Raw genomic sequence first — 18,259 nt, forward strand, 5'->3', positions numbered from 1 at the left:
ATAAAATCCTGTTATACTAGATCAAAACGAGAATTGAACGTGATTTCAACCTCAGGAGTCGATATCCTTTAGATATTATATATAGAAGTTATGACCGGAAAGAATCAATTTGTGTAAATATCATCAACATTTCAATTTCACAGTCATTTGAATAGGAGCACAATGCAAGGGAAGTAACTAGAACTGAAAATGTGTAGTATTACACGAAAAATCCTTTAACACCATATAGAAAAAAGTTGTTATCAGACTCATCGACGAGGACTCATTTTTTATATGCCAATGAAATTCCTAATATATATGTTATTCGTTAAAATAGTAAGAAAAGAAGAATAGTATTGTTCATTGTGTTGTTTCCGAAGTTTACTCATATATCGATGTAGACTTACCGCAACCACGGCTACTGTAGTTACAACGGTAGCAACCCGCGCCGACTGTTTTTCCTTCGTATAGCGTTTAAACATGATTTGGATGTAAATATAAGGATTGACCTTCATTTTCACGTCGTATACGGTATCATGAACGCAGGTAGCAACGAGCATATTCTTTCACGCACCATAAAGAAAATGTTTGTAAACGCCTTTTAAATAAAGTGTAACCATTAAAAGTTATACAATTCGGTAATATTCTTTTACATTCTATCTCTTTCATGCCAGGTTAATATTTTATCAATATAAGATTAATACTAAAACTATGTCGTAAGCTCAAGCTTTGGTATTTCCTTGGAATATTTCATAAAATATCTCGTTCATATCATGCAAATATTACGTTTTAATTTTTCATTTGTTTTTTGTTTTATGTTCATGACATATAGGTTTCATGTTCTTGTGATGTATGTTTCTTGTTCATACAAGGTTATTAAACATTTATGTATATATATATATATATATTCGAAAAAAATATTTAAAAATTCCAACTGTTCTGGATGCAGAAAGGAATATTATTACTTTCGACATATCATCCAGACGTGTGCTCGTCAAATCCTTAGCGGTGGCCAAATTTTAAAAGTCTTTAAAACATGCATAGTTAATTTATTTTCCGCTAAAATTTAAGCGCTCAAACAATCTCTAATGGGAAGCGACATTACGATGACGTTTTGGGCAGCTTTCTTGAACCATGTTCCAAACGGTTTTACTGGTACAACTTGTTTAACTGTGACGGGATAGTGGTGTGATTTGCTGTTTATTTTGAAGGCATTGTCGAGGATTTCAACGCCTTCATGAACATTTGAAGGTCTGTTTGGATTTTTTCCCCGAGCTTAGACTTGTACTGTTGAAAGAGACTAACCGGTCTATCCACTAAATAAATGGCTCTTGATCCAGGTTATTAACAGTTGTTGTTTGCTAGGTAATTGATAAGCGCATCGTATGTAAAATCACTCAATATTGAACATTTTCACAACTCTTCAACCATGCTTATCACAAATTCAAAACAAATAGGGTTTCAAGCCTTCATAGAATTGAACGCTCGGAATGGGTCTAGAAAGGAAACATGTGTGAAGAGCTGAGCATACATGTAGTTATTACACACATTTAAACTTCAGGAAGAAAGCATTTCAAGTAGGTGTAATGGTCTTTTTAAGTTTGGAGCAAGCAGGGGCATGATTCTGCTATTCTGTCAACAGTTTTAGTTTTAAAACTGATCACATGTAGGACAACCTTGGAAAAATATATTTAAATCCATATGGTAATGATTACTAATATTATTCAAAGAAGTAAACAAAGTATTTCGTTGTTCGATATACAGTGGACAATTGAAGAAATAATGAGAGGCTGTTTCGTGTTCAAAAGAACAAGCACAAGTTGGACTATCTAATAAATGGTCACGATATAAATCAGAATTTAAATTACTACAGGAATTTCTTAATTGGCAAAGAATAATATTAACCCATCTTTCACCGTTGTTTTTAAAAATTGAAGTTACTTCTCTGTCATTAACTTTATCTTTATTTTGTACTTTTTTAAACAGAGCAAGAGATAGAGAGTTCAACATATCAGTATCCATAGTGTTGACATTGCGGCACATAAAGGGGAAAAAACTGTCAAAATAGTTATTAGTTCTGGGTTAAAGAGTCTGGTTTGTCTAAGAGAGTAGGGATTGTTATTATGATTGTTAATAAAAGGATTTGTGACATTTTGCAAGTATTGAAGTGAGAGTTCATGCATTATCTTATACATCATTATTTGTTTATGTTTATACCGTCTTGCAGACAGTGTTTCCCAACCAAGTTCATTATAGAGTTTATTGTGTGATGTCCCTGAACGAAGACCAGTTATAATCCTAGCTGCTTCTAGTTGTACAGATTCAGGTAATTCAATAAGTTTTAAAGTGCAATTATCCCATACAATGTCTGCATACTCCAAAAATTGGTCTAATAAATGCAATATATATTTTAATTAATGATTTACGACCTACCTTAGATTTGATATAACGATGAATATTTAATCTGTTGTATGCTTTTTCATATATAATCTGTATGTGCTGTTTCCATGATGCATCGTCTGTAAAAGTTAGTCATAAGTGTTTATGTGTTTTTGAATCAGTGATTTGATTGTTTTGAAAGGATATTGGGGGTTGTACGTGGTTATGTTTTCTAGAAAATACAAATGACTTTGTTTTATTTGAGTTAAAATGTATATCCCATATATATGCCCACTCACTAATGTTTACAAGGTCATTCGAAAGATCCTGGGCTCCCTGAACTGGATTTTTGTCTATGATTACATACAGAGAAGTGTCATCTGCAAAAAGTTTAATATTAGTAGAAACATTGTCGGTTATATCATTGATATAAAGAAGAAACAGGAGTGGTCCCAAAATAGATCCCTGAGGTACCCCTGCATTTATAGTCCTAAACTGAGAGTGATATCCTTCAGTGCTAACTCTTTGCATTCTGTCTGTTAAATAATTTTCAAACCAGAGAAGCAAATTGCCATCAATACCATATGTCCTAATTTTATGAATTAGACCTTTATGCCAAACCCTATCAAATGCTTTGCTCACAGAAAATAAATCGAAGTTCTTTTCCCTGGTCCATATTACTAACAATTTCATGATATATAAACAAGAGTTGATTAACTGTTGAATCACCAGGTGTAAATCCAGATTGGTGCTTAGTGATTATAGAATTCTCCAACAGGTAGTTATAAAGATATTTAAACACAATTTTTTCCATTATTTTACTAAAGCATGAAGTTACTGAAATAGGTCTGTAGTTTAAAACATCATTTTTAGGTCATCCATTACCCTTATAAACTGCATTTATATTTGCTTGTTTCCAGCTATTGGGAATCACTCCTGTTTCTAGTGTTTTATTAAATAAGATCATGAGGGGGTAATTTAAGAGAGGAATTCAATCTTTTAATAATTTTGGGAACAATTCCATCAGGTCCAGGGGGCTTATTTATATTAAGTATATTAATTTGGTCAGCAACATCTTGTTCAGTAATATTAATATTAGATAGTGAATAAGGAATTGCTGGTTGTGCTGTCTGAGGTAGTTGGAGGTCAGGTGAGGATGTGAAGATATTAATTAAGTGATTATTGAGGACCTCAGCTTTATCAATGGGATGGTGAACAGCTCGGTTATTAATTACAAGAGTAGGAATTGGAGAAGATTTATTGGTGAAGTTAGAGATAAATTTAGCAATTTTCCACCATTTATCTGGGGGAATCTTAATGTCATTTAAAGAGTCTTCTAGGGTTTTGATATATCTTGACTTAGCTTCACGGATCAGGTCAATGGCTTCATTCCTGAGAATCCGAAATCTATTCCAAAAGTGAGGACTATTTGTCAATTTGGCCTTTCTGTGAATACTATTGCGCTGTCTCATCTTTAATCTTATGTTGTTGTTCATCCATGGTTTATCATTAGGACGTATTGTTATTACTTTAGCAGGAATGAAGACATTTACCAGATCCATGATTAAATCAGTTATGATACTGTTAAATGTATTAGAGTCCTGGTTTGAAGATAGATTCAACCAGTCAACATCAAGAAGAGTGTTATTCATACTTTCAAAATCACCTTCTTCATATTTTAAAATATTTTTCTTATAACTTGCTTGTTTGAATACACTAAATAAAATTGATGCATGCACAGAGGAATGATCACTACAGAAGGGTGGTGATGTATAAGTATTTCTAATTATGTTTCGGTTGTTTGTAAAGATAACATCAATGGAAGTGGCACTCTCCTGCGTTATACGTGTAGGTTCGTTAATAAGGCTTGATACATTATGCTTAGTAAGGAGTCTTGAAATGGTGATGATTAGGCAGAAGGGTTAACATATCGATATTAATGTCACCGGTGAGTACCACATCCATTGAAGTATCAGTAGCTCTGGTCAAAATATCATCTAGTTTGTTCCAGTAATCAACAAGTGTTATTAAAGGGTATGGTTAAAGCACAAACATCATTATTAATTACAATGAATATTGTTACAATGCAAATACTGTATACAAGGAAATGTTTGCCCCTGCACAGGTTAAATAAATATTCGCCCAGTGTTAATTTCGCTTCCACCCGTAATATATTTATAACGTATGTTGATGTTGTGAACTCATATTCGTTATCATGATAAATTCACCCTCATGGTGGAAGGCATAAAAGGCGAAAATTAAACAACAGCGAACATTTCCAAGTAAACAGTATATCAATGGTTAAAACATGAAGATGTAAAAATCATAATCAGGGTCGCATAAATGTAAACAAGAAAAGATAGTTCTGGTGAGCTACTATTGCGATACAACAATAACATATGGTATGAATAAAAGGGGAATAATCACATATACACTAACCATAAGATGAGGTTAAACAATGTTTTGAGTTTAAAACTTATGACCCATTGAAATACATATAGGAAAAAATAAAGGTAGGATTTGGTAAAGTAAATGCTTTCAACGATCTAAGCACTACATGAGTCTTTATCTGGATTATATGCTTCCGTCCAGAGCACTGAACAAGTATATTTAAATCATCGCTTAAGATAACATAACTAGTTCGGATATTTGGAACATTTAGTGTGTTTGTTACAGATAATCTTGCAGTTTTTCCATTAACGTTTTCTTTTTTTACATAGGATAACATATTAACTATAGTACCTCGAATTTTTAAAAGAGAAAACCAGTTTCTCTAAAAACATAAAAATCTGCTATTGGCATCTTTTCCATTTGTTTCTTATTAAAAAAAGACCTGGAATGAGTAACACTTATGGTTCATATCAGATAAGTCCCTAACTCATTTCAGCCGGTTTCTGTTTATATCAGGTAGGTTTTTGGTTCATATCAGGGCAAATAATTGTCCATATTAGTAGTCGGGTGGCGCTGTGTATATCACACTCGCCTTTCACCCAGACAGCCGGGGTTCGATTCCCAGATCGGACGTGAAAATGTATTATGTTATCAGCCCGACCTTGTGGGGTTTCTATGGGTACTTCGGTTTCCTCCTTTAAGACCCTCTGCACGCTACCATCAGGGCCAACGAAATATATTAATGTATGTAAGAAAACCTAAATTGTTGAAAAATAAATGAGTTTACATATATATATGGTATGCAGATATACATATATAGTTGATATATATATGATGATATTATCTCGCTTAAATCATGCAAATATTACGGTTCTAATCTAAAATATTTGTTCATTTTTTGGTTAAAGTCTCGATCTTTCATTGTTAATTCTTGGAATATGATCTTCATCAAATACTTTATAAGTAGTTGGATGATGACGTAATTGCTGTCTGATCGGTTTACGTAATGACCTTGACGACACGTGAACCGTTGGTATGGGTCAGTTCCTGGTCCTTCACAACCAAGGCTTGGTTTAACATTGCCTCTACCTCCACGGGAACAGTATCCGAGTCGTAGTAAACAGTCACCCATACGTCACCTGCAAAGTTGTAAGTATATTCCAGATATACAATGTAATAACAGTATATGCATTTATTTAGTTACCTTAAACTAGAACTGTTATCTAGAGGCTTACTAATAATCATAAAGGGAATATCTGTCCTCCATTAAAAAGGGTTGAAATGAAAAAATAAATGAATAAATTATACCCCGGTAAATACTTCAATTTGAAGTCAATCTGTTGGATGAAAAGATTCTACTTGAATGCACAGAGTCAGGGGGTAGTTACCAAACACATTATTTCACAAACTAAATTAGAGTTATCTCCCACACACTGTTTCAGTAACGTTTGTAAATAAGTTTAGAAAGAACTAAAAAACCCTATACTGATTTCCTATCCAATTGATATATACAAAGTCAATGATATCTGTTAAAATTGAATTTCTCTCCATCGTCGACAAGAAATATCAGAAATTCTATGTGTCTTGATGAATGACATTTTATACGTGTGTGATATTTATTTTGATGTATTTCACAATTGTGTACCATGGGCAACATTACAGAAGACATATTTAATACACGATTAAATGTAAATGTGATTCATCTAGACACCCAGAATATCATGATGGTGAAGATGATGATTGTAAGGATATGAGGATAACGATGAAGATGCTGTTGATGATAGTGAAGTGGTAATGAGAATGTGAAGTGGTAATGAGATTGTGAAGTGATGATGTAAATCGTGATGTTCATGGTACATGAGGTATATTTTTTCGTCACTATTTATATAATAATAATAATAATAATAATAATATACAACATTTATATAGCGCCCTATATAATTTGTAGAATTACTCTAAGGCGCTTTACAACATATGGATAATAGAAATGGTTATAATTGTGAAAACAAACAACAAAGGCTTGCAATGACGTCTTTGCAAAGATTCTAAAATGCAGACGTGAAGAGGTGAGTTTTTATGTCCCTCTTGAACTTGGCCAGGGTATTTGACTTCCTCATAGCAGACGGTAAGCTATTCCACAACGTAGCTGAAACCCTCCCAAAGCATCTGTTTCCGTAGGTCACAGTACGAGATTTTGGGACACACAACAAAGATTCTGACTCCGACCGCAGTGATCTTGACGGCTGATACAGGGTAACAAGCTCCTGTAGGTACTGAGGAGCTGTTCCATTCAGTGTCTTGTATGTGTATACCAGAATTTTGTACTGCGACCTGTATCGTACAGGTAACCAGTGAAACGAATAAAGCGCAGGTGTGATGTGCTCTCTCTCTTTCGAGTACGAGTAACTAGCCGTGCTGCAGTGTTCTGGACCATCTGCAGACGACTAGTTAGTTTGTCAGATATACCACAGAGCAGGGCGCTACCATAATCCAACCGAGAGGTAACAAGTGAATGCACCAAAATCTTGCATGCATCTGCAGTTCGAAACTGCCGAATACAGCCGATTATACTACAAAAAAGCGAAAACGAAGACAAATGGAATTAACATAACAGGTCAAAGGCTATATAAGGCCTTTTCAACACTTCAAAGTTGAAAAATTAACAAAAAACATATTTTGAATAGGGTCTTTAACTATTACTATCTATCTTACAAATTATTTCTTGCGACACGACTCGGATGCTCTAATATTTGTTAGCATGTTGACATAACATGACAACTAGAAAGACACCCCATTGGGGTTTATTCACAGACCTGTACACACTGTGCTTGTTAGCTGCTGGAAGCCATCTTGTAAGAATACAGAACGGGTCTCTCTTATAGTCTATATCGCATAAATTCCTAAAGCTTATCTACAGTCTGTATCAGAAATGTCCGTATAGACCAATAACACTTCATTAGTAGTTGTCAGAAGTAAGTACATATTCTTGTATGATTGTACGCGTGTATATGTATGTGATTTAAGTTGCAAGGAAAGAGTAAGGAAGGTGTTTACCAGGCAACAATTATCTGTCGACTAAACACAGCATACATGAATGTCATTGTATATGATAATTGATATTCAACCTAACTATAACAGATAACTGAATACCTCCTGATTGCAATATTTGTGTATATATTAGTAAATAAACAGTTTATGTACAATTCGGTAACTGTATACAGTTTGTTTACGCAGGGATGCTAAGAGTAACAGTTTGTTATCCCCTAAATTGGTTAACATACGGCATAAAAAATCGGATTCTCCAAATTCTTCTTAAAAAACACCCGGAAGATGCAAATATAGGATTTTGGGAAAAAAATACACCACCTTACCTTTTCTGATTCGGTCACCTAGGCAGACTTGGAGTTCTAAACCAACTCCCATTTTGATGTCACAAACTTGCTTGTTTCTGCCGGCACCAAGATTCCAGGAGGCTTTGCCACACTTGAATGCATCGATATCGTGAACATACCCTGTAGATTATCAAGTTAAAACTTATACACAATCTGTATATGCAATCATTGTAGATGTCCGCCCCATCATTACATTATTTTATCTCATTATGATGACTAAGTACAACAGTAGATATTTAACATCCTTTTATGTTTGCAATTTGTGCGGATCAGTCACTTGTCTAAACCCTACTTCGAGCTGTTTATCCGCAATAAACTATTCCGATAAAAATATGAAAAGTTCAGATAGCAAATATATGAAGATCCCGGACATTGGATCTTTAAAGTGCTAATTCAATTGTACTACTTTGATGGTTATTCACTCATTAAGTATTTCAAATAATCCCGTGTTCAGAAGAAATAATGTGAAGTTGACAAGGTTAACTCCTAAAATCAAATGATTAAGCGAAATGATTGGAAATTAGACAATGAGTATTGTAATAGTTATTTGCATCATTTTAAAGATTGGCCCGGTGATACTTGGTACAGTGAGGACGGAAACGAAATGCTAAATATTGGGATCGATATAAAAATGATATGTTCATGTCCTGAAACAGCCTCTGTACATCATAACTGACGTTTTTTTCTTCTCAGAGCAAGCTCTTGAATATCGAATCTTTAGCGATAAGTAAACATCGTACGTTCGGGATGTAAGGTTGTTATTATCAGGAAAGGGAAAGTTCACTATATGAAAATCGAATTCGTCCCACTTATCATACGGCTTAGTAGTAAGCCATCAATGTTGGTTGTAAAATGAAGGTAAAGATCAAAGAAAGCGGCTGAAGAAGAACAATTATCTCTAGTCTTTATTCTTTTCCACACCATCTTGTTCCACTTTTAGCCCTTTGCTATGCAATGCTTTAGGAAGTCCTGCCCAAAAGTCTGTTTTAGGATCACATAGGCATTCAGCCACCTCCTGCTTGGCACCCTGTGCGACAATCAGTTTCTTGAAGCAGTTCATGGCTTCCCCGTTCCTAATTTTTTCCTCCATCAAGCAACGGGACTCTACCAAGGTTTGTGTTTTACCTGCGCTGCACAGTAAACGCCCTCCTGTGAAATTATAACATATTCTTGCTTATGGCACGTATGCATATTTTTACACACGCCTTTCGTGAAATGTTCTCTTTGGCTATTTTGTTTACATACACAATATATCCGAAGCCCTACAGGGTGTTACAGAAGTTCATAAGTGTATCCAAGTAGTGGATCTAGGTCGAGACAGCCACCTGCTCAGGGATGAAGGAGAGACCTGTGATTTATTATGTACGCCTGAAAAATGGCTTTTTAAAGTCCTAAAATTGAAGTTCCCCTATATTCATTGCACAATTAATATACTAAAATTCCGCTATTTCCCAATTGAATAGCAAGAGTTTTAACAACGATCCCATTATGACGATGGCCAGGATCTACACTGAATGCAAAAAGGGCTGAGCGGCGGGCCATAGGAGCTTGGATTTAAGTTATTACATCATCTATCGATCATTTTATGGAAAAGTAGTTTGAAATATTAACTAATATAACGTAAATTGGTCGATCCGAATTTATACTCAAGATTTTGCTGCACCCCAAGCAGACGGACTAAAGGTTTAAGTAATTACATTTATAATTAAGATTAATGGCAAAACAGGTTGTTTGTGGATTTAGACCATACTCTCCTGAAGTGATTCTTTATACATTTCAATAAATGCTTAACATGTGTCCGGGGTGATTAAAAGTAGTCGTGTCTTGCTGCAAATATATTTTCAATATAATCACGAGGTACAGTGTAATATAATTTCAATACTTTAAGCTTTCTTGATTATTAGTGTAACTTTTGCAAGATCGGAACTCACATACGACCTTCGGACACAACAAATACGAGTTCTAATATATTATCCTCTAGAAACCAATACGACTGTGAGTAAGTAGCAAAATGCTTGTAACTGAAACATTATTTTTTGTAGAACAAAGATTGAAAAGGTTCCTCCAATAAATGTAAACGTTTATATAAAAAGTTACTGACATATTTAAATGAACAACAACACATGCTACGTTAAGCAAAAGTAAAACCGTATCGTATATCACTACATCACGTGGGTGTTGTAGGGACAGCAATATAATCCTAATGAATACAACAGATGAAAAGCTGATACACTAGTGACAATGTTACCGGTAAATAACGAAACACACCCAGTTCGTACACCAGCGCTAAGATATCGTGACATCCTCTGCAGTGTAAACACTTTTTTGAGTCACTACATACAGGGCAGTTCCACCGTAGACATCTGAGGGATTCCACCACTTCTAGAGAGTTACCAATTGCCAATCCAATAGGATGGTCCATCCGGGTGAGTAGTGCCATCGTGCGCATGCCAATATCGTTTGAAATGTCAACCTAGAAATAGTTTAGGGAATGTAAAGGCAATAACGGTTAATGCTACCTACGTTGCATTTGTGAGAGATATTTTTTAACTATACGATAGATAATTTTTGATGCCACAGCAAAATTATCATAGGACCTGATTAGTTTATTGTGAAGCCAAAATCAAGCTGACGTGTCTGTACTCACCAGAAGTTGTTGGACACAACCCACTGGAAGTCATTTGTTTTATAGTTCATGCCAAGACAATAATATTTGAGCTTTATCTCATGTACATGTATACAACCAGCTAAAATAATATCGCTGACGACTTTTTCCTCTCATATGGACTCTATGTGATATTTTTTTCTTTGTAACTGGTAAATTATCGACACAGGAAGAACATTATTGACCTGGTACCGACTACTGAGGTAGAGTACATGCCTTCTAAAACGTGTTGGAAAGGATGAGTGTCTATAAGGCCCGTTTTTGGGCCCCGGTATATTCGGATTTTCACCTCCTTAATTTTCAAATATGTTCTATTGTATTACATGTGCAAAAACTAAGGTAAAAGTTTTACCAAAAGTGGGTGCTTGTTGGTACCAAAAGGGGTAGGGTAAATCACAAATATGATTTGTTGTTTTCTTAATGTGCTTAAAATCCCAGATCATACCATTTCTGTTTTTGTAAGCATGTATAAACTGAACAAGCATACATGACAAAATGAAAAAATAACAGCAATTCAATCGTCACTTAAAGATTGTTTATATAAACCGGAGGATTAAGTCAGGGGGCTGTTTTAGGTATTTTTCAAACGAAAAGTGTTTTATTTCCCCCATTAATACCTTTCTAATTTATATTTTGAGTTGAAATTTACAAGTTTAATCATTTGAGTACACCTACATAAAATTCATATTCACTACATTTTCCTTTTGTTTTATACTGAGTTATCGCTTCTGAACACATCTCAAACTTGGCAATTTCAAATATGTCTCAATCTTAAGTGAATTAAAAGATGCAGGACACCTTTTATATGCTATAAGTATAAGATATTAATAGTTAATAGTATATGCTATATCTATCTTATATTATTAGCCCAACACCTGTTGCTGAAGTGAGTTCCAGGTCCTGATTTGTTTTCTTACTTATCAAAGTTAACTTACAAATAAAAAATGGCATTTGCCACCACAACTACTTTTAAATGATTAATTCAATTTATGAACATTGATTTGCTGGTTATCTTAAAAGTCTCCAAGCCTCAAGGAAAGTATCTGTTTTAAAAGTAACAGCTTACCCATTTCATTGTTAACAGCTAACCCATTTCATTGTTTTACCGGTTGTTCTGCTATTTCCAACAATAAGGGTTGATTGTACATAAAAAGGCCTTTTGGGATAAGCATGCAACTTGGAATAAACATTAGTTATATGATGATATTTTATTGGAGAAAGTTTCATACTTATCCCACAATGCCTTTTTTTACTTAGAAAACACATTTTCTTGTGTTTTGGAATGCAAGGACTAAAGTGCATCTCCTTGCCAAACACCAAATATTTCCTCGCCTTTTAGCTGAGAGCCTTTCGTCGTCTCATGTTTTGTTGGTTTACATGACATTTTGATTTGTGTCTCCTTATTTTCAATTGTACAAGACTGTTTTTGACTTTTTATAAAATGTATCCTTGAGCAGTGAAGTTATGCACCGATTTGGCCATTTTACATAATATGTGGCAACTCAGCAGTGATACACCTAATTCACTTTAATATGTATAATGTATAACAATTAATGTTGAATTTCCTGAAACACACACGTTTATTGGTGAGACATACCATCAACTTTCCGAGCACCTCGGCGGCAGCTTCATCTTGAATTACGGCTGCCTTCCCACATTTCACATCCAGAATGAGAAAATCGACGTTTTCTGATGCCTTCTTACTCACAACAGACGCTTTAACAAAACATATACACCAATTCATATAGTTGAAATAAAAGTTTCAAATCTTAGTAATAACTATCCTATAAGGAATTAAATTCTACTATTCTAAAATCACAGGAACCAAGAAACATGCTTTTGATATTGTTGAAAAAATAACTTCAGCTTCCGTTCTCAAAGGGAAGTAATTTTGTTATTCATGTTAAATAGAAAACGAACTACAAATATATCTGATGTCATAAGCGTGTCTTCTTGTTTCGTCTCGTTTGTCGAAAGGAAATATGACCAATAGCACCTGGCATTTTCTTGCTTAATTAGCTTTAACGCAGGCTTAATACAGGCTTGATATTGACCCTTGACCTTGGAAAGTTTTTAATACAGGCTTAGCTAAGAATTTTTAATTGTATTGTTGAGTCAAAGCTAATGCATTTATATTGAAAAAGGTACCATTATAATTCCTCGTTTTATTACTGAGATACTATAGATAACCGGATATGTCAATAGGACTGTAGTACGACTATTGATTGAAACCTACATGCAATGAGACTGTTGTTGTCAACTGTATCAGTGACGTCACGAATTGCGTATAACTGTTTATCGGCAGGGACTAAACTTTCTGTTTGCCCGACGATGCAGCATCCGATATCTTCCACCATTGATTTAATGCTATCAATATCAAATTCCACGCTGACCCCTGGAATGGCTTCCAACTTGTCTAGGGTCCCTCCAGTGTGATCGAGCCCCCTGCCGGACACCATAGGAACCTGTGGTGAGCGACATGGTATGGTATGTACAAAACAATTCAATATGTGGGTAGCAGTAAATCTCACATCATTTACAGACAACATAATTTATCAACCAGAAAGTGGATAAAAGTCAGCGTTGATAAACCGGAAAGCAAAAAGAACTAGTTACCTACCTTCACATCACAACAGGCAAGAATTGGCACTAGAACGAGGCTGATTTTGTCTCCAACGCCTCCTGTACTGTGTTTGTCCACCATGCTACCTCGCCATTTATCGGGCCAGGTCAAAACATCCCCCGAGTTCACCATGCAACGCGTCAAACACCTGGTTTCTTTTTTGTCTAGTTCTTTCCATTTGATAGCCATCAACATAGCTCCTAAATCACGATTTTCATTTATACACTTTTAAAGCATAACAGTTATATTAATTTTGTACAGGTAAATTAGGATAAGTGAAAACATTAAACTATTCCTATGTTAATCTTCTTTTTTTTTTTCTCATTCCTATGCGTGCATGACAGATCTCTCCAGGGTAAGAAAGAGATTTATTATATGACTGGTGCTAATTCCAAGCCTTGATTGGAGGAGCGACGTCACGTGACGAGTCTGTAAATATGTTACAAGCCTCGTTCTATAAATAGAAAAGTGTTACAGACCTCGACCTACATAATGAATATATAGAAAAGTGTTAAAGACCGCTACAAAAAATAGTCCGAGGTAATTTCCCAGACAATCTTTAAATCAGTTACCACTCACACTACTGAATTCAACTACAGTTCAAATAATTGTCCAAATAATATTTACTTGAAATTAAATATCACATGAATTGAATCTGAAATTCAATTTTTGTGTATGTTATTTTGTATTTGAAGTCCTTCACTCTGTGCTTCCAAAATGGTCCATGCCATCCATGTGTTTATGACATGAAAAATTATTAATCTTATTGTAAAATGTCATATAATAAAACAATTGTGGACTTCAGTTTCGGTCTATCCCTGATTTACGGACCTGGTCTGAACAATATTCCCCTCGGCCTTCGGCCTCTGTGAATATTGTTTAGACCAGGTCCGTTATTTAGGGATAGACCTCACCTGAAGACCATAATTGTATAGTAACAATCTATCTTGCACCCCATTTCACGCGCATGACGTCACAATGGGATAACAAAGATGTGACGTCCCAAATATGGGAACATTGCGGAAAAAACGCAACGGCTTTTGATTTTGATTTCTGAGCTAATTTTGGTAACTGGAATGCGTGAAAAATACTCTTTCATTACCAGGGGTGTAAGCCAGGAAATTTCTTCCCTCGGGATTTTTAAGTCGGTGCGAAACCATCGGCAAACATCGGACTTACCTAATTTGAAAACCCTTTGGGTGGACGTTTCCTATTCTACATCCACGGACTAAAGAGTCTTATAATCTATTCCATTTAACTTTACCGATAGTTAGCACAAACATGTCTGATAATAGTGAAAATACAATAAATAACATCAGTTATTAATCTCCCTATTTACATGTAACTACATTTTATTGTAGAAGCATGAATGTAAGACGCTTTACAGAGATTGTATAACAATTGTTCAAAGGCAACCTTTTCACACATATATATATGTAATACATTTTGCACGTGCTTCGTTGATCTTAGTGTATATATAGGTAAAACGGTATTTACAGCACGTAAACAGTAAACAATCTATATTTATTGAATTATGTACAATTAAACGACTTCAATTTCTATTTTCTTGCAGATAAAAATGTTAGTAGTATCGGTAATTACCAATTTGTGCCTCCGACACTGTACCGTCAACGATTCCTTCAACAAAGCGGGCTATCTCATCTTCCGTTAAAGCTTGTCCTTTAGCCTTCTTCTTGATGAGGTCAACAATGCCCATTTCACTCTACGTTTCACGTGCAGCTTCGTTAGCTTAAATGTTGAAATTCTATATCGTCACTGCAGTGAGAAAACAAGAACATTCCCAAGTGTCAAAAAACAGTTATTCGAACCAAAATCTATAAGACTAGGACATAATTTAAACCTAACAAATATTTACAGTGTCAGCTTATTCTGCTTCATCGACGACACCAGCAATGATAATATCAGGCGAATCAAAGTAATGTCACGTCACGTCCTCATACCAAGACCAATGGTAGTGACAAAAGAAAAAAGAAAAATACAAAGCACGCTTATAAGCATCGACCTTCATGCCTTAAAAGCCAATAGCGTATTTCCTAAGGAATCGTAATTGTTACCATGAAAGTCCAGTGTCTTACAAAAAGACCGAAAGGAATGTCTCACTGATAACTGTCCACTAAGGAATGTCTCACTGATAACTGTCCACTAAGGAATGGCTCACTGATAACTGTCCACTAAGAAATGGCTCATTGATAACTGTCCACTAATGAATGGCTTACTGATAACTGTCCACTGAGGAATGGCTTACTGATAACTGTCCACTAAGGAATGGCTTACTGATAACTGTCCACTAAGGAATGGCTCACTGATAACTGACCACTAAGGAATGGCTCACTGATAACTGTCCACTAAGGAATGGCTCACAGATAACTGTCCACTAATGAATGGCTTACTGATAACTGTCCACTAAGGAATAGCTCACTGATAACTGTCCACTAAGGAATAGCTCACTGATAACTGTCCACTAAGGAATAGCTCACTGATAACTGTTCACTAAGGAATGACTTACTGATAACTGTTCACTAAGGAATGGCTTACTGATAACTGACCACTAAGGAATGGCTTACTGATAACTGACCACTAAGGAATAGCTTACTGATAACTGTCCACTAAGGAATAGCTCACTGATAACTGTCCACTAAGGAAGGGCTCACTAATAACTGTCCACTAAGGAATAGCTCACTAATAACTGTCCACTAAGGAATAGCTCACTGATAACTGTCCACTAAGGAATAGCTCACTGATAACTGTCCACTAAGGAATGGTTTACTGATAACTGTCAACTAAGGAATGGCTCACTGATAACTGTCCACTAATGAATGGCTTACTGATAACTGTCCACTAAGGAATGGCTCACTGATAACTGTCCACTAAGGAATGGATTACTGATAACTGTCCGCTGAGGTATGGCTCGCTGATAACTGGCCACTAAGGAATGGCTCACTGATAACTGACCTCTAAGGAATGGCCTATTAATAACTGACCACTAAGGAATGACTTACTGATAACTGTCCACTAAGGAATGGCTTACTGATAACTGGCCACTAAGGAATGGCTCACTGATAACTGACCTCTAAGGAATGGCCTATTAATAACTGACCACTAAGGAATGGCTTACTGATAACTGACCACTAAGGAATAGCTTACTGATAACTGTCCACTAAGGAATTGCTCAATGATAACTGACCACTAAGGAATGTCTCACTGATAACTGTCCACTAATGAATGGCTTACTGGTAACTGTACACTAAGGAATGGCTCACTGATACCTGTCCACTAAGGAATGGCTTACTGATAACTGTCCGCTGAGGAATGGCTCACTGATAACTGTCCACTAAGGAATAGCTTACTGATAACTGTCCAATAAGGAATTGCTCACTGATAACTGACCACTAAGGAATGTCTCACTGATAACTGTCCACTAAGGAATTGCTCACTGATAACTGACCACTAAGGAATGTCTCACTGATAACTGTCCACTAAGGAATGGCTCACTGATAACTGTACACTAAGGAATGGCTCACTGATAACTGTCCACTAAGGAATGGCTCACTGATAACTGTCCGCTGAGGTATGGCTCACTGATAACTGTCCACTAAGGAATGGCTTACTGATAACTGTCCACTAAGGAATTGCTCACTGATAACTGACCACTAAGGAATGGCCCACTGATAACTGTCCACTAAGGAATGGCTTACTGATAACTGTCCACTAAGGAATGTCTCACTGATAACTGACCACTTAGGAATGGCTTACTGATAACTGTCCACTAAGGAATGGCTCACTGATAACTGACCACTAAGGAATGGCTCACTGATAACTGTCCACTAAGGAATGGCTCACTGATAACTGTCCACTAATGACTTATAACTGTTCGCAATCCAAGTCCTGTGAGCTTGATCCACTGCCTACAGACCTATTAAAGCAATGTCTTGAAGCACTGCTTCCTTTGATTACCGCAATCATGAATAAATCATTGGTTGAGTCAAAGGTTCCATTATGTTTCAAGAAGGCACATGTCAGACCATTGTTAAAACAGCCTGGAATAGCCAAGGAGGAGTTGAAAAACTACCGCCCAGTTTCAAATCTGCCTTTTCTGTCTAAGATCTTCGAGAAGGTTGTGTCCCGGCGTTTAGAGGTTCATCTCCATGCAAACAGTCTCCATGACAACATGCAATCGGCCTACCGCATGGGACACTCTACTGAGACGGCCCTCCTACGTGTACATAGTGATGTACAGTACACGTCATAGTCGTTACGAATAATTCGCGATGTCATCGTGTCAAGGAATTCGTTTAAGCGTTCAATCACCGCGACCGATCACCCAAAAACCCCATCAGGGATCTTGGTAACGGCATCATCGCAACCCGCGATGATTCTCGTCGCTTGATCAGTCATCAGGGATCGCGATGATAGATCCTCGGTGATGCATCAAGGTCGGTTGTCCTCGCGCGTCATCGCGACTGGGTCCGCACAGTCTCGCTTACGCTCACCGTAATTTACCTGTGCTTGATAGAGGAAGCTTCGCGGAATATGTACAGCGGAAATGTCTTTGAGAAAACGGCATTTACAACAGTTACAGACGAAAGATGGTTGAGCCCATGAATCAGTGTAATGCATGATTCGTTCGGTACGTTAAAATAGCTGAAGTATAGTTTGGTTTACATAATGTATCTTCGAAGATTACAGCTACCCGTAGACACACAATTTCCGTACATGATATACTTGAGAAAAAGTAAGTAAGTGGCATTTATAGGTCTTGGTGTAAATCAAAAACAAATACACTGCATAATTAAATATATCGCACAAAAA

General features: G+C 36.1%; 1 protein-coding gene across 2 annotated transcripts in view; it reads right to left on the reverse strand.

Annotated features, from left to right (window-relative positions):
* Positions 1–962: 962 nt before the first annotated feature.
* The window catches only part of LOC110454891 (thymidine phosphorylase-like), a 31,115-nt gene continuing 13,818 nt past the window's right edge, over positions 963–18,259 (reverse strand). The window contains exons 2-9 of one of the 2 annotated variants that reach the window (XM_021504665.1): positions 15,032–15,205; positions 13,427–13,629; positions 13,043–13,271; positions 12,404–12,522; positions 10,410–10,614; positions 9,063–9,290; positions 8,121–8,261; positions 963–5,888 (exon numbers count right to left, since the gene is read on the reverse strand). In XM_021504665.1, the coding sequence (XP_021360340.1) occupies positions 5,749–5,888; positions 8,121–8,261; positions 9,063–9,290; positions 10,410–10,614; positions 12,404–12,522; positions 13,043–13,271; positions 13,427–13,629; positions 15,032–15,146 (1,380 nt within the window). In that variant the 5' untranslated portion in view covers positions 15,147–15,205 and the 3' untranslated portion in view covers positions 963–5,748. Of the gene's footprint in view, positions 5,889–8,120; positions 8,262–8,905; positions 9,291–10,409; positions 10,615–12,403; positions 12,523–13,042; positions 13,272–13,426; positions 13,630–15,031; positions 15,206–18,259 lie in introns of those variants that run through there. The other variant, XM_021504666.1, reaches the window with a different exon arrangement.

This window comes from Mizuhopecten yessoensis, unplaced genomic scaffold (genome assembly GCF_002113885.1).
Source record: "Mizuhopecten yessoensis strain PY_sf001 unplaced genomic scaffold, ASM211388v2 scaffold8103, whole genome shotgun sequence".
Taxonomy (NCBI): domain Eukaryota; kingdom Metazoa; phylum Mollusca; class Bivalvia; order Pectinida; family Pectinidae; genus Mizuhopecten; species Mizuhopecten yessoensis.